This window comes from Anabrus simplex, chromosome 1, assembly GCF_040414725.1.
Source record: "Anabrus simplex isolate iqAnaSimp1 chromosome 1, ASM4041472v1, whole genome shotgun sequence".
Taxonomy (NCBI): domain Eukaryota; kingdom Metazoa; phylum Arthropoda; class Insecta; order Orthoptera; family Tettigoniidae; genus Anabrus; species Anabrus simplex.
In genome coordinates this window covers 1156253960-1156279430 of record NC_090265.1, presented here as the reverse complement: position 1 = coordinate 1156279430, position 25471 = coordinate 1156253960, and the positions used below count along the sequence as shown (strand labels likewise).

The window sequence follows — 25471 nt, the reverse complement described above, 5'->3', positions numbered from 1 at the left end:
TTTTTTTTTTTTGCTAGGGGCTTTACGTCGCACCGACACAGATAGGTCTTATGGCGACGATGGGATGGGAAAGGCCTAGGAGGTGGAAGGAAGCGGCCGTGGCCTTAATTAAGGTACAGCCCCAGCATTTGCCTGGTGTGAAAATGGGAAACCACGGAAAACCATCTTCAGGGCTGCAGATAGTGGGATTCGAACCTACTATCTCCCGGATGCAAGCTCACCCTTGTTTTTACCTCTTTCGCTCACGTTACTTGCCTTACTTCTCTTTCCGCATCCAGACCATTATTTGTACTCATGTTTGAACACTCTTTATTCACCTTCTCATCCTGACCTCTCTTATTCATCCCCACAGGTCTTTCACAACAACTGGCTTTATGATGCACAAACACAATTTGTTCTTATGGCGATGATGGGACAGGAAGGGGCTAGGAGTGGGAAGGTAGCGGCCATGGCCTTAGTTAAGGAACAGCCCCAGCATTTGCCTGGTATGAAAATGGGAAACTACAGAAAACCATCTTCAGGGCTGCCGACAATGGGGTTTGAACCCACTATCTCCCGAATACTGGATACTGGCAGCACTTAAGCGACTGTAGCTATCGAGTTCGGTAACAGGTCTTTATACTAGAGGATCTTCCCCTCCTCAGAAATTCACTTTTTTTTCACCTCGTTCCTCCTTTCCTCTTTCACAATCCTCCTCCCTGCAGACTCCATTTGTTTCTTCTTCGTTACCTCCTTCCACCTGGTCATGCTGATTTCTGCTCTCTCCACTAGTGACTTCGCGTACTTTGGACTCACTTATGCTGCCTGCTTGATCATCACAATGTGACCTCTCTGCAACTTTTTCACCTTGATTTGACACCAAACACCCTTCCTGTTTATCATTATCATCCATTTCCTGCAGCTTGTTCACAGTCTACGTTCTAAGCAATCTTCCATTCCCTATCACCAGGTGTTGTCCCCTAATGAAAGCTCTCAGACCTCTGTTCCTGGCTCTCATTAGGTGGTTATTTAAAATTCGAATAATTCTATTTCTGTCACTCCCCATATCTCTTCTCACCCACACATTCTTGCCTAGTAGGTTTCCAGCATTTTTAACCACAATATCTGCCATCAAGGTGGATAATAACCTAACTTTTATTGGCCTATTCCCTTTCACTTTACGCACTCTTTCCACATCACTAAAATTAATTTTCTTCTGTATCACGTCCACCACCTTCTACACTATTATATCCACTTTATTTTCCTTCACACCCTCCTGTATACCGTAGATGAAGATATTTTTCCTCGTGCGTACCTGGCAGCTGATTGCCTCTTCTCTCTTTACCTTCTCCAGCTCCTCTTCCCAAGATTTCACCTTCTTTCTCAACTTCTCCATTTTCTCCTCCAGGGACCACCCCATATCCTTAATTTCCACCGATTGCTCCTTATTAGATCGTTTACTTGGTCTCTTTGACACGCCTCCTTCACAACCTCTTTAATAACCTCGACTTCCATCCAACCTATGTTTTCTCCTAGCCCGGGGCCTGGATTCAATTCCACGCCCCCAATAATTAGTAAAATTGCTACTACTGATGCCACTACCATCCTCTTCTCCAAAAATCCTTTGGTTTTCATTTTTCCTAACATTTTCATATTCCTGCATCTCTGCCATCCTCCAATAACTGCCCAATATTGCGCCAAGGAGATACCCATCTCTCGCACTAATATCTCCACATATCCACTTCCCCTCGTTGCTTGAACTTGACTGTAATTCCTATATCAATGTTCGAAGTGAGCAAATTTTTTTTTCGTAAGAACGGCTTTCCTTCCTTGTGCTAGACTGCATTTTACGTTCTCCTTACTTCTGACATCATTAGTTATTCTACTACTCAAGTAGTAATATTCATCTACTTCCTTCAAGACTTTATTTCCTAATCTAATATTTCCTACATCACATGTCTTCAACTGACTGCAATACATTACTTTTGTTTTGGACTTATTTATTTTCATCTTGTACTCCTTCTCCAAGAATGTGTGCACACCATTCAGCAATTTCTCCAGATCTTCTGCAGACTCAGATAAAATAACAATATCATCAGCAAATCTCACGAGTTATGATTTCCTGATTGCGATTTATTTTCCAAATTCCTCTTATCACTGCAGACCGACTTTTGGACAGATTGTAGATAGTTCTTCTTTCTCGGTATCTGATCCCGATCACCTTCAGAATCTCAAATAGCTTGGTCCAATCAACATTATCAGATGCTTTTTTTAAGATGAATGCTGTGCATATAGGCTTGTTTTTCTTAATTCGACACGCTAAAATCAGATGTAAAGTCAAGACTGATTCAAGTGTTCCCACATTTCTTCTGAAGAAACTGATCTCCCAACTCAACTTCAACTTGTCTTTCCATTCTTCTATAAATAATATGTTAAAATTTTGCAAGCATGAGATACTAAACTGATGGTGTGGTAGTTTTCACACTTTTCAGCATCTGATTTCTAAGGAAAAACATTCTGTCTAAAATTGGATGGCAGCTCTTCTGTATCACACATCTTACACACTAAATGGAATGCCTCCCCATGCAGGTTTTTCTTAAGACGGTCAGTAATTATAAGGGTATGTTGTTCTTAGTTAGGTTTCTTGAAGCTCTGTTGAATTTTGACCTCAAAATTGGGTCTTCCCCATTGCATCAGCATCAACAGTTTCTTCATGTTCCAGAACCTTATCACCTACTTCTTACCCTTGACACAATTGGTTAACATGTTCCTGCCATATTTCTTCCTTGTCTACTTTCCCTAGATGAGGTTTCTGAGCTCTTAATATTCCTACACCTAGCTTTCCTTTCTCCAAAGTTTTCCTTGATTTTCCTGTCTATCTTTCCTATAACCATGCAACCTTCAACATACTTGCACGTCTCTTTCAGCCATTCTTCATTAACAGACCTGCACTTTCTATCTACTTCATTTAATCGCCTGCACTTCTTTCTGCTCTCCTCATTTTTGGCATCCCCCCCACTCCTCTAACAGGTCTAATATCCCCTGAGTTATCTACTGATTCTTACTTGATCTTACCTTACTCTAACTTTTCTTCAGCAACCCTACTGATCTCATTCTTCATGACTATCCTCTCTTCATCTACTGTCTTCTTTCAGCCTTTTCATTTAGTCCTTGTGCAACATGTACCTTGAAACAATCCCTCACACTCTTTTCTTTCCATTTATCTAGATCCCCTTTTCTTGCATTCCTTTCTTCAATTTCTTCAACTTCAGATGATGTTTCATGGCCACCAAGTTGTAGTCGTGTGCACATCTGCTCCTGGGAACATCTTGCAATCCAACATCTGGTTTCTGAATCTCTGCTTAATCGTAACAAAGTCTATTTGATACCTTGCTGTGTTTCCAGGTTTTTTCCACGTATACAACCGCTGTTTGTGGTGTTTGAACCAAGTATTAGAAAGGCCTAAATTATAATCATGCAGAATTCAACTGACTTCCTCTTTCATCCCAGTCCAAATTCTCCTACAGCATTACTTCCCTTCCTTGGCCTAACAGTGCTTTCCAGTCTCCCCTCACAATTAGATTCTAGTTTCTTCTTACATATTGTATAAAATCTTCTATCACTTCATATACTGTACAGTTGAACCTGACTTATACGTATATCAAGGGGAAGAGAAAAAGAAACTACTTGTAACTCAGAATTACTTAGAAATTAGACTTACACAATACATAATATATTTACTGAAAAACCAATGGAATAGACCTACATGTGTACATCCTTGCAAATAATAAACACATTAAGACAGAAAATATTATTTTGAAATTGGTCCAGCGTTAAAGAAATCGGATAGGTTGGCTTGTTTCACTTTTCTTGCATTAAGAGTATAAACCTTCTTCTGCAAACTTAGTAATGAATTCAAAGCATTTTCATTACAACTTTTTGCACTAATGTAACGCTTACAGTACACAAATCGATTGCACTAAACACTTCAGGTGTTTCAAGATTCAAGTCGTTATCTCCATCTCCATCACTGTCACTATCGCTTGTAGCTGGTCCATCACTACTGCATTGTTGGCATACATCAGCAATGATCTCTTCATCCAGTAGTTCTCCACATACAGCCAGATTATAATCGAAATGCACAAAGTATCGAATTCTACACCCTCCAGTAGAGTTAGCTCACTGCCGGACAAAACTTCGTCCCCATAATCATAATTAGAAGCAGCCTCTTCTAGTAAGACACCAGCTTTGTGGAAACAGTTGCTGATTGTGGAGGATGACACCTGCTTCCAGGCAGCCAAACTAAAGTTCATGGCTTGTAGCAAATTAATGGAGAGGGGTTCATTTCCTGCATCACTCAGTGTTATTAAATGTTGAACCAGCATTTTTCTATAATGTACTTTGAAATTTGCAATGATGCCCAAATCAAGCGGTTGTAGAACACTGGTACAGTTAGGAGGGAAAAATTCCACTCGGACATTCTTCAGAACGATTTGAGGTGTAAGTGCTGCACATCGAACCATAAGAGGAAGGATCTTCTTCAGTTTCTTTTTCAATTTAATGTCCAGTTTTTTCAACCACGTCCCATTAGAAGCATAGTCATCCAAGCATTTCTGTTGTATTCATATTCCGTAGGTTTTGTTTTCGCACCCTTAAAACACCTCGGATTCTTTGATTTTCCTATCACAAGTGGAGGAAGTTTGTCAGATCCATCTACATTGGTGGCGAGAAGTACTGTTACACGAATTTTACTTTTCTTCCCTCTATGGCATAAGTCACCTTTTTCAGGTAATGTTTTATTAGGAAAGAGATTGTAGAACAGGCTAATCTCATCACAATTGTAGATGTTTGGAGGCTGATCATCGCTTACGATACCCGGCAGAACCTCTTCTTTCCAGTGTTACACCCTGACGTCATCCACAGCTTTTGAGTCACCGCAAATTGTTTTCCCTGTGATTCCATGATGATCTTTGAATCCTTGCAACCATCCTGATGAAGCCTTGAAATCAGCAGTGATACTCATAGTTTTCGCTAAATCTATCGCGTTTGTCTTCAACATGTCTCCACTAATTGGTAGAGCTCCAGCACGCTTTTGCTGGAACCATGTGAAAAGTGCTTTCTCCAAATCTACGTACCTTCCTTCTTGCTGACTGCTGCGCTTTGCTGATTTTCAACCCAGTTTTAAGAACTCAACCAAAATAATGTTTCTTTTACTGATTACTGTGCATAGAGTGGTATATGCAATCCCCAAGTCTGAAGCAATTTCAGTTTTTGTTTTGTATGGATTAGCGTCCACTTCTTGTATAAATTTTACTTTTTCATCTAGGGTATAAATTTTCCTTTTTTCTGTTCTCCAAGGTTAATCAAAAGCAACTGAATGACAAAACTACTGTTCAACAGTAAACACAAGATACCGGCATCGTGGACATTTCACTTCTCCGTTGTTCCCACGAAAGAAATTCTGATATTCAAACAAATTTACTGTATTTTCTTTTGTTTCTGCACCGAAAACGTCCACTTTGCTTGTAATGTATCTTAATCTTTGGCGGCATTGTGAAGGTAAAAAACGACGAAGGTAGAGGAGGAGCAAGATAGAGAGCGAAGGGGACTCGCTCGCTTGGCTTTTGTTACGGCGCAAATAAGTAAGTGTCAACAATGTCACTCAGCGAAACTCTTTGTCTTCTGTTTCACCACCGAAACCCGACCGCTCTACTTCAGCCTAGGCTGACAAGGAGGAAACTTCGTAAACACAGTAGTTTTTTTTTTAAAAAAGGCACGTGCTCATTACAATTACGCACAACTCGGTTACATTTCACTGACACTTAATACGTATAACAGCGAATTACGTATAAACGGATTACGTATAAATAAGGTTTAATTAACACGCTTTTAAATTACATTTTGCCGGGACCTAAAGGAAATTACATACATATACGAATTACGCAGAACAGAGTTACGTATAAAGCAGGTTCAACTGTATTCTTGACTTCTCCATTAGGCATATAGACCTCCACTATTGTGATGGGCATTAGCTTGGTTCTATCTTGATATTCCAAGCTCCAACTTGTAGAATGTCAGTTATTATCTTCCTGATGATTACCCCCTCCATTTTTTTTCTTTTTCCAACTCGCTTTATTAAAGTTAAAAACTTTTTATTTTATAACCACCTATTCAACACAAAGATAATGCACTCAATTATTTATAAAATATTCATGAGGTACAATTGGTTAATAGGACATGTTTCGTTCGTCTTTGCGAACATCATCAGCTATAAATAACAAAGCCTAAGGTCAGGGCCCTGAGTTTATTTAAATGGTTAAAAATGTCGTTATATTAAAAGAATGGTAAAACTGTGATAAAAGTAGTTGTATAGTATTAAAATTAGACTGTAACATAGTATAACGATTAGCATCAAGAATTTTTCATAAAGTACAATGAATATTGATAATCTGAAAAGTAAAAACAATCATAAGGGTTATTAAATTAGAAAAGATGTAATAGTAGACATTAAAAAGACTTCGATGTTTGAAGCGTGGATTAATTGTAGAGTTGTTGGGTATAAACTTGAAGTTTGAAATCCATTAGACCGGTGAAAATATTTGCTAGCGGTAACAGCGTGAATAGGACAAGGCAGGCCACTTGTTATTGCCTCTAGTGAATTGTGTTGGGTTGAGACAGATAATATTGTAGGCACTAAAATATGTCCGTATGTGACGCGTGGATAATGTTGAAAGCATGAACTTTAAATTTTTAAATGTGCTCTGATAGAAAGGGAGTGTCCGCTGACGTTAGCTACGTGAGTTCTGTACTATGTTACAGTGTAATTTTAATACTATACAACTACTTTTATCACAATTTTACCATTCTTTTAATATAACGACATTTTTAACCATTTAAATAAACTCAGGGCCCTGACCTTAGGCTTTGTTATTTATAGCTGATGATGTTCACAAAGACGAACGAAACATGTCCTATTAACCAATTGTACCTCATGAATATTTTATAAATAATTGAGTGCATTATCTTTGTATTGAATAGGTGGTTATAAAATAAAAAGTTTTTAATTTTAATACATTATCTTCAATACGGTCTAATTATGAGATTTATCACATGTAACTTGCTTTATGTCGCACCAACACAGATAGGTCTTACGAAGTATGATGACAATGGGATAGGAAAGACCTAGGAGTGGGAAGGAATCGGCCATGGCCTTAAGGTACAGCGCCAGCATTTGCCTTGTGTTATCGTTCACAATATGAGATTTTTATTTATGAAAGAAAACACCACACAAGAACACGTTTACTTCTTTGTCTAACAACTTTATTTTTACTGCGATATAAATGCTGTTCTCTTTTCTACTCTCGCATTTGCGTTATTTTTTATTCCCTAAAAAACAATGGCTCTTTTTTTAAAACAATCTACAAAGAATATAGACATGTTTCACACCAATGACCTATCAGTGATGTTTCTTGGCACCATACTGGAAGTCTTTGTGTGTTAATACATCTGTTACTATGTCACAAGTCTTTAAAAATCCTGTCCACTGGTACCTTATTCATCGTAAACTGAGCATGCTAATATATAAGCAGGATAATTATATTGACGTTATATGTCCAAGGACACAAAGCATTCATATATTAACACAATTTATAGATATTGTAACTCCTATCATTTTATCTATTATATTAAATATGATTATTGGAGGTTTTACCATAATTAGGATATCGGACCTATGACAATTATCCCCCCCTAAAACCTTCAATATCTATCCTGGACCTTCCTTTCTCTAGGTCATAAGTTATATCTAGGTATCCTGATATCTATGTCTTCATCCCTTTTATCTTCCAAGGTAGGTATCGGTGTATGTTGATCCTCCCTGGAGTCCGCATTCTTCTGGAGCCCCTTAGACAGTGTCCACTCTCTGGTCTCTCCGCCTTCTTGTAGGGGCCGAGGTTAACGCCTTCAATTCCGACGTATGCACCTTCGTCGGTGGTGTAGTCTTCAGGAGATACACACCCTTTCCCAACTTTTTATCCACCTCGAAAGGTCCGAGCCACTTTGGAGCCATCCCAGCGAGGAACTTTTGAAGCTTGTTGCTGAGGGGATGGTTTCGACGAACTAGTGTTCCAGGTCTGAACCCCATTTTCTCCAGTGCATCGTTCTCGGCTTCTCTCCTTGAACGCTCTTCGGCTTGGCGGTGCGCCTGTTGAATCTGCCGCTGGTTCCACACATGCTGTGTATCAGGATCCTCTGGTTCCTCTCCTTGTCCATGGATGAAGTTCCAGTCGCCAGTTCTCTTGATTGGACGTCCAAGGAAAAGTTCTGCAGGTGAGAAACCTGTGACGCGATTAATCTGCTGCCTGATGGCCAGAACGGACTCATATAGGTGTTGGTCTCACTTGGTATGTTCTCTGTTGACCAAGTGAATACGAAACAACATCTTTAGCTCCTGGTTTCTCCGTTCGGTGGGATTTGCCTTTGGATGGTAGATCGGTGTCGTCCAGTGTTCAATTTCCCACTCTGACAAAGTTTGCAATCACTGTCCCGAAGTGCCATTGTCCGTGAGTAGACACCGAGGATGCCCATACAGACTGAAGACTTCCATCCTTAAGAGTTGTACGATACGTCCTGATATAGCTTCAGGGATGGCGAATGCATCCACCCACCTGGTGAAAAGATCAGTCACCACAAGGATCCCTGTTTTTCTCCGAGATGTCCTAGGGTAGGGTCCCATAAGGTCAAGGGCGAGGACCTCCCAAGGTTGATGTGGTCGGCATCCTCTCATGCTGGTACTCGCAGTGCGAGCACAGATTGCACATAGTTCTCGATAGCCTGAGGCATGTGTACCCAGAAGAAAAGTTGCCGAATCGAAGATTAGGTTTCCTCTTGACCAGGATGATCAGCTTCTGGATTATTATGGTATTTGTTGAAAATCCTTGCAGTTTGCTACTTTGGAATGACGATGACTAGAGAAGATCCAGGCAGGTGGGAAGTATACTTAAGTTTGCCGTCTTCGAGTCGGAAATTCTTGTAGCACATCTTAAACTGAACTGGGACAGATTGACAATTAGTACTGTGTTTGCTGATCCAGGGTGCCATTCTGTTACAGGGCATGTCCTCAGTCTACCACTTCCTTATTAAATCTAAATTGATCTCACTATTTCCTTGCTGGATAGCAAGGAGCACAGGGTCGGTTTGAGACCTCTTAGTTGGTCCAGGAATATCTCTCTCTCTAATAAATTCTGGCTGATTTCGGTCCGTCCTCAGGATTTCTTGATAGACTGTCCACAGCTTGATTGGCTACACCAGGAATATGACAAATTTCGAAGTCAAAATCGGAAAAGATCAAGGCCCATCACATCAGTTTGGACTCAGTTCCAGAAATTTGGTTCAACCAATGAAGTGAAGAGTTGTCTGTAAAGAATCTGAACTTCCTTCCGGACAGATAATCTCTGAACTTCCCGACTGCCCATACAACTGCTAATGCCTCCTTCTCAGCTGTACAATAGTTTCTCTCGGAAGCAGAAAGTTTCCTACTGGCATACTCAATTATATCCTTGTCTCCTCCTCTGTCGTGGAACAGTACAGCCCCAAGACCGATGTCACTCGCATCTGTCTGCAAGCAGACCTCCCGGTTTGTATCCAGATAAGCTAGATTTGAAGCATCGCAAACAGATCTTTTTATTTCCTGGACGGCTGTTTCTACCCTATGGGTCCATTTAAATGGTATGTTTTTATTGAGGAGGTAGGTTCGGAGAACAGGTTTCGTTTCAAAGTGTGGTACAAAGCTACTGTACCACCCACAGAGGCCTAAAAATTGACGTACATGGCGTTTCATATGAGGCCTTTCCTGTTCCTGAACAGCCCTATTCTTCTCAGTTTGTCTCTCCAAGCTCTTGTCCGTCAATACATGACCTAGGTACTCAATGGATTTTAATGCGAACTGACACTTCTTGACTTGGCAGGTAAATCCGTTAATCCTCAACCTCTCCAATATTCTAGCTAGGTGTTCCAGATGGTCCGAAAACATCTTGCTGTACACGAGGATGTCGTCCAGATAGACTGGGCAGAATTCTCCTGTGTATCTGGACAAGACTTCATCCATGATATGCATAAAGGTGGCTGGAGCATTCGTAAGACCAAATGGCATGACTCTGAATTGATAGAGTTGGTGGAAAAAGCAGTCATCGATCGAGACTCTTCTTCGACTTCTACTTGCCAGTAGCCAGAGTTCAAATTGAGGGTACTAAAGACTTCTGTCCCACTCACTTGCTTTATAAGAAGGCGGAGATCCGGCATGGGGTAGGCATCTGATATAGTCTTGTTATTTATCTGACGTAGGTCCACACAAAGTCGGTAATCACCATTTTTCTTCTTAGGTAGTACTATTACAGAAGCCAATCCTGATACTGAAGGATCAATTCATCCTTGGTTCTCCATTTTCTTGACCTTTTTTACTATAAATTTTCGTTTATCTGGGTTAATTGGGTAGGGCTTGTTTAACTGGAGCATTATCTTTACAAATTATTTGATGTTCTACCATTGTGGTAAATCCGATTCTATCATTAATGACCTCAGGGAACTTATTCAGCAACTTCTCAAGGTCTTCCTTCTCCTCCACCCTCAACAATCCTGTTTTCAGCTCGGTCAATACATTGGTTTCTAAAGTTTCCGACTCAAAGGCTTTATTTTCAACCCAAGCCAACCTAATTCTGTTTCTATTACCAAAGAATATTTCATTGGCTGTATAATCTATCACTACCCCATATTTACCTAAGAAGTCATGTCCTAATATTATGTCAGGTATTAAATCCTTGACAACCCTCACCGGTATATCTATGACTTGGCTTGAAGAATCTGGTAATGCATGTGATGAGTTGGCCCCCCGACTGTTGCCGCCTTAGCAGGACGAACAGGTTTTAATAATTTTGCCACATTCATGCTCACAAACAATTGTGAAGCTTGCGTGTCAAGGATGGCGAGTGAAGGCTTATCATTAATCGTCAAGTTAATAGCCGGGTGGGGTGGATTAGATTCATCATCACTATAGATTTGACCAATAAGTTTACCTTCTAGCCAGGTGTCCTGTACCTGAAGCTTCTTCATTCTTTCGGAACCCTCCTTACCCCAACTTGAATGGTCAAAAGCTAGTTTTCTGGGCACTGGCCTTTAAAATGCCCGGTCTGCCTGCATCGGTAACATTTCCGGGGTTACTCCGCTGTTGAAGTTTTCGATTTTGAGGTATGGTAACTTGCTTCTTCGTCTAATTTTGCTACGATGAGACGGAGCTCTTCAAAGATTTTTGGTTGTGCCACCTTAACAAGCGATCGAACGTTATCATGTAGCAGTTCTATTATATAAGAGACTCTCGTATATTTTCCCTTTCGTGGACTCGCTTAAAGAGTTCGAGTGTTTGAATTACAAAAGCTCCTGCTCTCATTCCACTGGATTGCGCTTCAGTTAGGAACATTTTTTGTAGTGAAGTTTGGACAGACTCAAAGTCAAATCTCTGGACAAATTCTTTCTTACATTCCTCCCAGTCGAGGCTGAGCCCTTTAATGTTCTGCCACCAAGCCCCTGCAGACTCTTTTAGCTGCTGACTGACAATTTGCAAGTATATTTCCGTAGGTATATTTGTCCTACCCAGTAGAGACTCTGATGTCTTTAGAAATGCTTCAGGACACTCCTCGAGTCTCCCATGAAATTCCGGTAGGCAGTCTTTGATTACTCTGGGATCGACCAGTATCATCCCAAGTGGGAGGTCCATACTTCTGCTAAGTTGACCACTGCCAACAGAAATGTTTTTCTCCAGGGTTAAAATTTTTCTATTAACCTCGGATTCAAACTTCGTAAATTTCTGGCCTACTTTGGTTTTAAAACGATTGGATTCCCGCTTGATTTCTCCAATCTTCTCCTCGACATTGTTTTCCAAGGTGTACATATCACTTACAACTTTATCTACATCTAATTCTACGCTGCTGATTTTGTAATTAAATTTTGAAATATCTCCTTTCAGACCTTTGACCCAGGAATTGATTCAGTCCTTTATTTCTTGAGACTGGGCCTCAATCAAAGTAGTTGTGCAAGCATAATGCTTACCCGGTCGTTGGAATTCCTTCTCCGAGGTGACTTCGAAGACGAAACCGCCTGGATCCTCCTCATTTTCTATCAAATGCTAGCGCAGCCTCTCTTGTAACTCTGCCTTGCTTCCAGCTGTCGGTAAACCTCGGGATGCCAGCGCCTTCCGTAAAATCATCACAGTCATTTGATCAATCTTCATCGCTGGGTTTCGAAGGTCCTTTCACGGTCGCCAATTTATCGTTCTTAATATGCGATTTTTTTATTTACGAAAGAAAAATATAAAGTATAATAGAGCAAACGCCTGAAAAGCCTTATATCTGATGTTTTGACATGCTCTATCGGTGAAAAATATCTAATTCCCTCCATGGGAATTTAGAATTTTCCATTCGGAATTGCTAGGCGGACAATAATTCCATTGTGGAGATTTATCTCCCGTATGCAGTTATCAGACTGTGCCTCTTATAAGGGCTTCTGATAAGTTCACCTGCATACACCCCAGCGTCAGTGTGTAAGGTCTGACACATCCCACTCTGATGAGTCTAGTGTCAGATCTAAGACGAAATGCTGGTTAATAGAGCAAACTCCTGAAAAGCCTTACATCTGATATGAGAAAAATATAACACGACAACACGTTTACTTTATTCTCACTGTGATATAAATGCTGTTCTCTTCAATCACTCTCTTTTCTATTCTCGCACTTGTGTTATCTTTTTTATTCCCTAAAAAACAATGGCTTTTTTTTAAAAACAATCTATAAAGAATATATACATGTTTCACACCAATGACCTATTAGTGATGATTCTTGGTGCCATATTGGAAGTCTGTGTGTTAATACGTCTGTTGCTATGTCACAAGTCTTTAAAAATCCTGTCTACTGGTACCTTATTCATAATAAACTGAGCATGCTAATATATAAGCAGGATAAGTGGACGTCATACGTCCAGGGACACAAAACATTAATATATTAACACAATTTATAGATCATCGTAACTCATATCACTTTAGTCAATCCGTCGTTCAGGTCTCTTTGAAGGGATTGTTTGGGCTTTGCGGTCTTCCCAGTACTTCTTCAAACGCTCCGATCTTCGTGCCCTTTCCTCAGTTGAAAATATGTGTGTTGTTGGTTTGTTTTGTGTAAGGTTAAAGCGGAGGTTTGTATTCTTGAGTTTTGTATTCAATTTTATCTTATTTGTGGTGTCTTCTGTTGTAAGGCCTATTTCCTTCAGATCCTCTCTTACTTCTCTGATCCATTTACATCCTGTTGTGGTATTTTTTGAGACGAGATTGTGTTGTACTAGTTGTTTCAGAAGTCTCGAATCCTGCATCCTCATGATATGTCCAAGAATCCCAGTCTCCTCTTACGCATAGTATCTGTAATGGGTTTTAGCTCTTTGCACACCACTTTGTTAGGTATTAACCGCCACTGTCCATCCTTCTGGTATTTTTTGTTGGTTCAGGTTCTTCCAATCCTCCTTTCAATTTTCTGAAGTCTGTCAGTCTTTGATTGTTTATTCAGGTAAAAAAGTGTTTCTGCTGCATATGTAGCTTCCGGTTTTATAACTGTGTTGTAGCGTTTTATTTTTGCATTTATTGATAGACATTTCTTTTGTAGATATCCCATGTTAATTTTTGTGCTTTAGCTAATCTATTTGTTCTTGTTTGGATTGATATTATTTCATTTAGGTTAAGTGTTATTATTTCTCCAAGATATTTAAATTGAGTTACTATTTTGATTTTATTACCATTTATGGTAACTTCTTTTAGTTGTGTTGGTTTTTGGGGCATAATTTGTTTTTTCAAATGATATTTTGAGGCCAATTTTATTTGCAATGTTTTGAAGTTCTGATATCTGGGTTTTTGCTTCTTTTATGTCTACTGCTAGTAATGCTAAATTGTCAGCGAAACCCAGGCAATTTATTTTGATTTTTTGGCCAATCTTTATTTTGGGGGGACATTTCCTAAACCATTCCCTCATTACCATTTCTAGAGCACAATTAAATAATAGTGGTGAGAGCCCATCTCCCTGTCGTAGTCCAGGTTTAATTTCAAATGTCTCTGATGTTTCATCCCTAAACTTCACTTTTGATTTGGTGTTAGAGTCAATTTTATCATGTTTATTTATTTGGGGTGTAGTCCAAGGTGTCTTAAAATTTTGAACAGAGATTCTCTATGGATGCAATCATAAGCTTTCTTGTAATCTATAAATGTTATCAGCACATCTCTATTTCTTCTGTTATAGTCCATTATCAATTTAAGAATCATGATCTGATCAGGAGAGCTCCTCCAGGGTCTGATACCTCCTTGATATTCTCCTAGTTCTTTCTCAAGTTGTAAACTTATCCTATTAAGGATGATTATTGAAAATATTTTGTATGTTATGTCTAGCAGCGAGATTCCCCTGTAGTTATTAGGGTCAGTTTTGTCTCCTTTTTTGTGCAGTGGGTGAATGAGGGCTATTGTCCAGTGTTCTGGTAGTTCTTTAATCCAGACAGAGACAAGTTGTTGATGGAGGGAAACTTTTGCTGATCTTCCTGCATATTTCCAGATTTCCGCAAAGGTCTGATCTTCTCCTGGCGCTTTGTAGTTTTTTAATTTATTCAGAGCTTGGTAGACTTCCATTATTGTGGGGGGGATTGATGTTCTATGGTAATGTTTTTATCGGGGTGTTGGTGTCCAAATGAAGGAGTTCTGTAGGTTCCTCACAATTTAAAAGCTTGTTGAAATATTTAGCCAGAATTTCTGCATTGTCTTTATTGTTATGAGCCAGCTTACCATTTTCATCCTTTATCAGTAGGGTCGGGGGTTCATATTTTTGGAGCTTCTTTCTGAAGTTTGACGTTTTATTGAATTGTTCTTCAATTAACTGCAGTGTGTCCTTATGATGTTGTTCTTCTTAAGACTTGGGTAGTTTCTTCTCTCTGTTTTACTAGATTTTGATAGAATATTTCTGTTTTTTGGGACTGATGTAATAGCCATGCCTGATGTCTTTTCTCCACTGTTTCATCACATTCACTGTTCCACCACTGGTGTTTTTTACGTGGTTTAATTGGAGCCAGGTCTTCTGCAATTTGTTTAAGGTTGTGTACTAAGTCTTCAAGTTAATCTGAGATTTTTATTTTTTCAGTTGCTTTCTGGTCATTTTTGTTGTTGATTAATTGGGTAGGACCTATTTTTCTTTTAGTTTTAAGGGCTTGCTTTTGCTGTCTCCTCTGGGGAGTGAGTTGAATTTTAATTTAAACTATGTAGTGATCTGAACCAGTGTCTATTCCTCGGAGGACTTAGACGTTATAGATCTCTTTGTGGTGGTATTTGTCCATGCAGATGTGATCCAGTTGCCATTCTCCTTTAGTGTAGTCAGGGTGTTTCCATGTTTTGAGTTTTTGAGGTTTCCTCTTAAAACATGTATATTTTGAGATTAAGTTATGGTTTCTACACAGGTCAACTAGTCTCTCCATTTTTATTTGTTTTCTTGTGTACTGGCCATTTTCCGATGATGTCACGGTATTTTCTTTCTCTGCCTAGTTGAGCGTTGAAGTCGCCTATTAATAATTTTACATGGTGTTTGGGGATGTTATCTATGGTCTGGTCCAATAGGTCCCAAAATTCTCATGGTCTTTTGAGGAATTGTTTTTATCATTTGTGGGAGCATGGGCATTTATTATAGTATAGATTTTATTAGATGCCTTTAAGGTGAGCGTTGAGAGTCGTGGAGACTGTGATTTGAATTCTTGAACTGAGTTTATTATTTTAAGGCCAAATTGTGGGATATTCTTCATCACTCTCTTCCCAGGTATACCTTTATAAAGTATGTACCCTTGAGATTCCAAGGCATCCTGGTCAGTGTTTCTGATTTCCTGTAATCCCATGATAAGAATTTTGTGTTGATCCATTATGTTGGTGATCACTTTTAGTTTACCAGTTTGCATGAGTGAATTTATATTGTGTGTAGAGAAGTATGTTATCTGCTTTGGTTTGATTCTTGATTTTGTCTCGTTCGTGTACGAAGTACTGGGGTATTTCCGTGCCTCCGACTTCACGGTATCTTTTAGGTGGCAGCCCACCATATCCGAATGCTGCCTTCTCTGAACTCTTGGTTCAGCCGGTGGAGTATTCCTTAAAAGACCTTCCATGGTTGACTGTCAAGGTGTCACCTGTGTGAGACTAAGTCCCAAATTACAACTCTGGATGTGATCCAGTGAGGTGATAATGAGGCCGCTCCTCTGGAGTACAGACGCCTTGTGCAGCTGCCCCTAACCTGGAGAAGAGACGCTGCATAATGGATTTCAGTGGCATTTCCTCCACTGTGGGGACGATCACCCCACCTAAAGGGGCCCATAGCCTGAAGCCGTTGGCCCCTTTAGGGAGTCAGGTTATTTCCCGCTGCCCAACACTCAGCGTTGGCAGTTTTACAGCTGGGTGCCAGACCAGCAAACCCTCCTCCTTTCTCATTCCGGACTTGGGACCGAACAACGACGGAGTTATTTTATCTATTACATTAAATATGATTATTGAAGGTTTTACCACAATTAGGATATCGGACCTACACCAGTGTGAAAATCGGAAACCACGGAAAACCATCTCCAAGGCTGCCGACAGTGGGGCTCGAACTCGCTACCACCCAGTTGCAAGCTCACAGCTCTGCGACCCTGACCGCACGGCCAACTCGCTGGTACACCTCCCGTGTAGTCCCCACCTGAAGACTTCAATGGGGGACTATTTTACCTCCAGAATATTTTACGTGGGAGGAAGCCGTCATTAGTACATTATTCATTTATATAGAGAGAGCTGCAGGTACTTGGGAGTTTGTTACATCTGTAGTTTTTGTTGCATTCAGTCATGCAGCAGTATCAACACAGCTAACAAGGGACTATTGATACGGTCATATCCCCCGAAATCTTATCAATTCCAGCGTCTAGTTCATTGTTTAATTTTTAGAACTGTGCAGTATATTTTTAACTGTCACCTGAAAAGTGGTTAAGTTTTCCCCGTTCTATGGTAATTAATATTGTTGATATCAGTTATTATACTTTTCTGGATTTACATCGTGTGAAATGAGGCAAAGTCCCAGATAAATGGACTTAGCATAATAACTGCTGGAACAGTTGTGGTTCACTTCTGAGGAAGTGAAGCAGGATCTTTTGTGAAATATGAAATTCTGCAGCAGTTTGTCTTGTTTCATTTAGAATAAACTTCCATGTATTCAACTTGATTCAGAACAATGTCAATATAATTTAAACAGGAATCTTTTTAATTATGATATAAAAGTTTCATTAATTTTATATTTCACTATTTTTATGCTAGTAATTTACAAAGTGATGAAGTAGGTTCTTTTAAGTATCTTCATCAAACTTGAATAATTTACAAAATGCAGAGAACTTTAATTGCCCTTACTTGGTAGTTGTAGAAGATACAGATGAAGTTGCCCGGGATACAGTTTTGGTCTCTTTTGCTACTATGACAAGGTAACTACGAAACCATTGCAACAGGAGCTTCTCCCCTTCGACAGCATAACAAGGACCTCGGCCATCCGGGGTGTAACAGTATACTGCCTGCAACATCCTACTTTATAGACAGCTCCAAACATTGGTTGTACAATAATCACAGAGATAATAAAACCTGTCATCACAAGCAAGATAAGCCAGTAGTACATACTAATGGAAAGATATCACATTCTACTTGCGTGAATAGTCATTTCAACAAATAAAAATTCTGATATTTCTAAACTATTGCCAAATGTAATTCTGGTTTGCTAAATCCTCCTGATTCATCTATGATTAGATTTTTCTGAATGTAAAACAAAATGAACTACAGAAAAATGAAAAAGAATCAAGGAACAATAACTAAAGAGACAATTAATGTAAGGCTAAAACCAATCACTTTAAAAGATGAAATCAGAAGGATGATAATGAAAGCATACACTAGAAAGAGTGGAGAATGCTCATTCTGGGATATTGAAGAGTTAAAGACATCACAGAGGACTGTATGTACTGAGATATTAGTATGGTTAAAATGTATGTACTGGTAGCTAAAAATGAATACAATTAGAAAGCCAAACTGAAATAGATTTACATTTTATAATGAAAAAGAATACAGAGGATAGTAAGGAAGTTAAGAAAAGATCAGTAAAAATGGAATTTAATACAAATTACAAGTGATATGGTGACCTAAATAACCTGTGCCTATCGGAGATGCAATTAATTATTACAACAGAGTAAAGTTAAAACGGTTGTCTTGATATTGACTTGCTACAAATACACTAACCAGTAAAAAAGCGAAACACTACTTATTTCAGGCAAAATTTAACATTAGTCCATTTGAAACCTGGTGAAAATAAAACAGTATGACATTACAACAATATGGCTATGCATTTTAAATTGAATAGCCCATTTGAAAAGTTTCAGCTCAATAACCGAGAAACATTATTGATCGTGACAATCACACGAGTCCACCAACACAAATTTGGAAATGTCGAAACCTGGAACTGTGTTATCCACATGTTTTCAATTAATTTCCATTGCCTCAGTAAAGGGTATTACCACTTCTAGCCCCAGTTACAGCTGACATTCGATTAGGCACGCTCAGGACGCAAACTTGAATGTTCTCTTGTGGTATGAGCTTTCATTCTGCCTGAAGCACTGCCTGAAGTTGAGCCGGTCTGTCAAGGGAACGACTCTTAGCATGTCTCCCAAGCATATCCCAGATATGCTCTATCAGGTTTAGGTTGGGACTACAAAAAGGCCACACCATGCGCTCAATTCAGACTTCACACATGTACTCACATACACAAACGGCAACATGTGGGCAAGCATTGTCATGCATCAGTATAAAGTTCTCACCGATGACAGGTGAAAAAAGGCACTATGTGGTCCACTAAAATCTTCGATGTATCGGTGGGCTGTCAGAATTCCATTCTCGAACACAAGCTCCATGTGCGCATCAGTGGTTATCACAGCCCAGATCATCATAGAGCTTCCACTGAACGGTGTCCATGCAGAGAAAGTACAGGGTGAATAACCTCCTCCACATTCTCTTCCATCCATCCGGTGCCCTCAAACAGAATCTGGATTCATTTGTAAACAGCACTGAGCTCCACAGTCCAGTTTCAATGGTCGTCGATGAATTGCATCCAAGACGAGCGGTGATCATGCGTAAGTAGAGGTCCTGTGGCGGGCCTTTTGTTTGGACTTTAAATACACTTCATACAACCTCCTCCTTACTGTCCTTGTGCTGATGTTCGTCCTCTCTGTACTTTTTAATAGTTCTGTACACATTAGAACAAGACGTGCCTATAATGTCTGCTACATAGCGTACATTGCACACCTTCTCCAATACTGCTGTGTTGTCAGGTGAAAGAGCCATTATATCCCGACTTAGAAGCAAGACTAACTGTTGTATACAACCCATAATGTCCACAAAAATATACGGCACAAGAATTTACAGCAATAAACCTTATGACAGCTTGGTTATTCTTGTCCAAAGGTGGGAAACGGCAGTATTGGTGTTATGATTGTCACTATCAATAACGTTTATCAATTATTGCACTGACACTTCTCAAATGGGCTAATTAACTTATGATGCATTACATGATACATTACCATATTTTTGTAATGTGATAACATTTCATTTATACAAGATTTCAAATGGACTAACATTAAATTTTGTCTGAAATACATAGTGTTTAGCTTTTTTTTGCCGGTAAGTGTAATATGAGAAACAGGTTTCAAAATGAGGATGATTGGAGAAAATGTAGAGGTGTAATGTGGATATGGATATGGAAATGTAAATCCAGAAGGAGAGTTGTTGGTGGATTTTTGCATGAGGAACCAAATGATTGTTGGAAACACCTGGTTTATGAACATTAAAACAACCTGGTTTAGGAAGAACAGTCAGAAGATTACAAGGTATGGTTGGGGAGACAGACGAAGAAAGACCATGATTGAGAAAGAACACCGGAAGAAACTTTTAGATGTTACAGCCATGCCTGAAGAAGCATTTGATGGAGATCATAGTTGTGATAGGAAAACTGAAAGTGAGAAAGATTGAAAAACCCATTAAGAAAAGAATGTTGAAGATGAATGGAAAAGATTTAAGGAAGCACTGGTTGGATGTGAAAAAAAGGTACGTGGTAGAACGTCAGGAAATGTGAAAGACAAAGAGACATACTGATGGAATGATAAGGTAAAGAGTAAAGTGAAGGAAAAGAAAATGGCATGGAATACATGGAAAACACCTAAGAATGAAGAAAGTAGAAGAAAATATGTGGAGGCAAAGAATTTGGCCAAGAAAGTAGTGGAGGAAGAAAAGAGGAAAAGCTGGGCCTTATTCACACAGAAATTGAGAAATGATATGCAGGGCAGCAAGAAATTATTGTATGGTATCTTAAAAAACAAAAAGAGAGATCAAATAAACATCAGATTTGTGAAGGATGAAGATGGCATAATATTAACAAAGCCAGAAGAAATATGAAATAGATGGAGAGAGTATTATCAGAAGTTGCTGAACATGAGAAATAATGACAGTCATTCAATGGACCACCAGGAAAGGCAATTAGTTGATGAAAAAATGGATAAAGAAATTACAATGAATGAATTTGAAATAGCAGTAAGAAAGATGAAGAATGGAAAAACTGCTGGAATAGATGAAATTTCAGTGGAGATGATAAAGGCAGCTGGAGTTGTAGGCCTGCAGTGGACATATCAAGTTCTCGGGATTGTCTGGGAGAATAAGGAAGTCCCCGAGGATTGGCACAAAGGAATAATCATCCCAATTTTCAAGAAAAGCGATAAGAAAGTATTGAAGAACTAAAGGGGAATTACTCTGATATCCCATGTTGCTAAGATAATGGAGAGGATACTGGAAAGTAGGGTAAGGTTGAAGGTTCAAAATCAGATACAGGAAAATCAGTTTGGTTTCAGAAGTGGAAGGTCAACAATAGAACCTAGTTTCATTATGAGACAATTAATGGAAAAGCAATGGGAGTATGGGAATGATATGGTGATGACATTCATTAACAATGAAAAGGCATATGACAATATCCCCAGGACTAAACTTGGACAATGACAAAGAAGAATGAGGGTCAAATACAGGCAGCCAAAATGAAGTTCTTGAGGAGCAGAAAAGCAGAAGAGACAAAATAAGGAATGAGAAAATCCAGGAAGGAACTGTAGTGGAAAAAATGAACGATAGAATAGAGAAGAGCTGACTGAGATGGTTTGGGCACATAAAGTGAATGAGTGATGAAAGAATGCAAAAAAAAAAAAAAAAAAAAAAAAAAAGTGATGGAAATGCAAATGCAAGGAAGAAGAGGCCACAGACGACCACGCTTAAGATGGAAGGCCACAATCCAACGCAGTATTAGAGAAAGAAACCTGGAGTGGGACACAGCGTTGGAGGAGGTGTGGTGGTGGAAAGACCGAAGAAAGTGGAGAGGAACCATATTTGCCCCTACCCGGCTACAGCTGGACAATGGGAAATGATGAGGATGATGAGTATATCAAGGATGACATTCATAATTCAGAGGTTGATGACCTTGATGTTAATGCTCCTTAAACTAAATCAACTACAACATTGATAATTCATAACTAAAATTGTATATACAGTACACTGGGATATCTTGGACAGTTTGAGTCACTAACGAGGACACTGCAGTTTCTCTAGATTCATCAGTACTACTGGTGCCAGCAACCATCGTGAGTATGGTTTTTCCCTGAGACTTCCATACTTACTCTCCTGGTATACTGGCATATTAATTTACTTCAAATCCCAGGTCAACTTTTTCAATCTACGCCCTAAAATAATTTACAACAGCACACATATATCACCACTGCAACAACGGAGTGTAAGAGACAGATAAATTAATTGTACTGATCTATGCTTCTAATCAAGAGGCAGCTACAAATACTACACACAAAATCAAAGTTAATACTAAAGTTACTAGGCATTTTAATAATTAATTATGATGAATCGGAGAGTCAATGCCATTGTGGTGACTGTACAGCGTGGATCATCAATGGCATCAGAAACTGACACCAGAGACTTGAAAAATGAAACCACCCCGACATTTTTATCAATTTAGTGTGGAAAACCAAAGTATCATACCCAGGATGGTAAGAGCCAGCTCCAGGATTCATACCTCCAATCTCCAAACCATGCAATTTCCCAGTCTGCAAATCATCTATATGTGGTGGATGTGAGACCAAGAATCCATAAGAGTATTGTGGAGGGGGGAGGGAGAGAGGGAGGGAAAGGGGTGGATGATCACTTCCTGAGCCATCACCTATTTCTCATAACCCCGCATCATAAAACAGCCAAAATCTCTTTCTAGAGGAAAACAGTTAGGGTTAAAAAGTAGCAAGCTAACAGCAAGGTAGGACCCTCTTAATAATGGAAAGTACACACTGCTTCTATTTTAGATAAAATTTTCCAGCTCCACATCAACAGTACAAAACTATCAAATATTATTTCCAAAAGTTCCTTAGTGAGATCAACTATCTGAATGAATATCTTCAAGATGTGGTAAGTATGTACTGCCTGGTTCCCAGCTCTTTCTTCCTGGAAGAAAAGCATGTGTATCAAGCAATGACAGGAGAATGGGTACAGCAGTTACTAATGACACAGAAAACATTCAATGCATATATATATCTTCATAATAGACTGTATGGCTTTCAGCGTTGTCTGCAAGCCTCTATGAATTTACTAACAGCTGTCACAATCCTCTATTAGTAACTAGTTCTATGATCTCATTATCTTTATCTTTAAATTGTTAGAAAATGAGTCTAACCATTGTCATCTAGGTCACCCTCTACTGAAACTGAATCTAACCATCATCGTCTAGGTCTCCGTCTACTTCTCTTACCCTCCATAACAGAGTCTATTATTTTCCTAGGTAACCTATCCTCCTCCTTTCACCTCACATGACCTCACCACCGAAGCCAGTTAATAGGTGAAAATCACAGTAGAGTTGCAAGTTCAGATTCTCTTTCCACGAAGTCTTATGTGTAAGCTACAATTGGAAATACTGCTATTGTCATAGGTACTTTTTTTTTTCTTTCTATTTGCTTTACGTTGCACCAACACAGATATGTCTTACAGCGGCGATGGGATAGGAAAGGCCTAGGAATTGGAAGGAAGCGGCCGTGGCCTTAATTAAGGTACAGCCATTTGCCTGGTGTGAAAATGGGAAACCACGGAAAACCATCTTCAGGGCTGCCGAAAGCAGGGCTCGAACCCACTATCTCCCGATTACTGGATACTGGTCGCACTTAAGGGACTGCAGCTATTGAGCTCGGTGTCATAGGTACTAGAGTTGAGGAAAATGATAATACTGTGAATAATAACACGAAGAGCATACAGTTCCATACATAGGATATACTGATGGCCTTTCCAATCCTCTAACATCAAGGCCACGGCACTTTCAGTGGTAGCTTTCAAAGGCTAAGGAAAGACATCTCTAGTAATGTGGTTCTCTTTCGCTAAAGAGCTTTAGTTCTCACGTTGCCAACTCAACTGCATTTCAAGTCACAGATGAAACAGGGGTGACCACATACTATACAACAGTACTCAGCAAGTTTACATCTTTCTCAAATATTTTGTTTTTCCAATGAGCTAATAGATAGCCACTTTGAGCATTTTCACATCAATTCTTGCCAAACTTAGGGGCATAATTGGTTAGCTGTTGGTGTTCTGTTTGCAAGATGGAGGGTTCAGACCCATAAAAGGTCAGGGGCCTTTACAAGTGCTTAAATACATCAGCTTTGTGTTACTGGCTTCTGGTATATTAAAGTACTACGTGTCTGAGTTAAAACTCTAGCATTTTAATTTAAAGATGAAAGATTTTATGTACCGTGAAAACTTTAACATCCACATTCATTTCTTTACTTACTGTTTTCATGTGATCAATGGATTTTATTCAGTTTATTAATCTATTTTTCCCTTTACTTAAATGTTAGGTTCAGCTGTCGTCTATTATCGCTAGGATGTCAGCAGAGTAGAGATATCAATTATTTTCTGTTAAAAATTGATTGTGTGTACAATCAATATTAGTATCTCTTTGTGCTTCAGCTGAAATACCCATGTGAATGCTTGCTGCACTCCTGTTATTTCTGCACTGTGAGTCTATACAGCATAAAGTAAAAGTTATGCAAAGTATTTTGATATTCAAAGACATCATAATTACAGATTCCCTACTGATACTTTGGTCAATAGCAGTGTGTATGTACTTCAAGTTACAATTGAACCAAGTGGAGCAGAAAAGGGACGTGGCACGTGGTTTGATGTAACAGGAGTCGAACGTTAAGTAGTTTGGTAGTGATACAGTAAATCAAGTGTCAGAGTTAAAATTTGAGCATTTGAATTTAAATATGAAAATTTTTATGTGAATGAAACTAATATTAATATATTTTTGTGCAAGTTCTGCAATTGCTGTGGAGCACAAATAGACACACACATGTACAAAACACGCTGAGAGCAAAAAAATGCAAGATGGATAAAAATTAGCCCAATTAACCCACATGCACCCACCCGCCCTTTGCTTTGACATTGCTAGGAATCCACCAACTTTTTAGTATTCAACCTGGGTGTTGCAAGCTTTCGGTTAAAACAGTATAGTGGGTGATCGACTGCGCGTATGATCACGGGACCCGTTTTATATTATTGAGAAATTCCACACTATTGCTCATGACACAAGAAACAGAACAATACAGAAATATAACACATAAAAAAATCCCTTTGAAATCTTAAATTTTTCATTAACTTATCTCACCTCGGAAGTCCTTTAGTGTGTGTTATGGCCGTAATTATACGACACAAGCCTAACATTTGCCTGATTTTGAAATAAGGAAATAATAGGAAACCAATATGACATGAGCCTAACATTTGCCTGATTTGGAAATAAAAAACTAATGGGAAACAAATCACGAGTAAGCGAATTATTAGATTTGAACCTATATCCCAAATACTAACTTACAGCCGTATGTCTCACTCGGTGTATTATTATTATTATTATTATTATTATTATTATTATTATTATTATTATTCAGTCTGAGGATCAGTGGTAAAGTGTTCACATCAAGGTACCAAGATCGTAGGTTCAAATCCGGCAGTCACAATCGGATCTTGAGGGGCGGGAGAAAGTTCATTCGGCATTCCATGTCATACGATATTACTACGCGAAAGATCTCTGGTGATATATTTCGTGTTCATTCATGCACAGGATCACTAATAACTTCTTCCCCACTAACACTGCTGAAATCAGAGCCTAAAACATCAAATATGCTTTGAATTTCACTATTACTGAGCATTTTGCGCGAGCAAGCAACTTCCTTCTCAGCCATCTTGTCAACAACAGAATACAGATTTCTCGATCAATATTTTAATCAATTCTCTTTGCCAAAGAAGCGTACCAGAGCATTCT

General features: G+C 39.1%; 1 protein-coding gene across 1 annotated transcript in view; it reads right to left on the bottom strand.

Annotated features, from left to right (window-relative positions):
* Nucleotides 1-25471, bottom strand: part of Vps11 (vacuolar protein sorting 11) — a 214854-nt gene that overhangs the window by 162357 nt on the left and 27026 nt on the right. The window contains exon 7 of the mRNA XM_067137441.2: nucleotides 17452-17609. Coding sequence (XP_066993542.2) covers nucleotides 17452-17609 — 158 coding nt within the window. The remainder of the gene's footprint in view (nucleotides 1-17451; nucleotides 17610-25471) is intronic.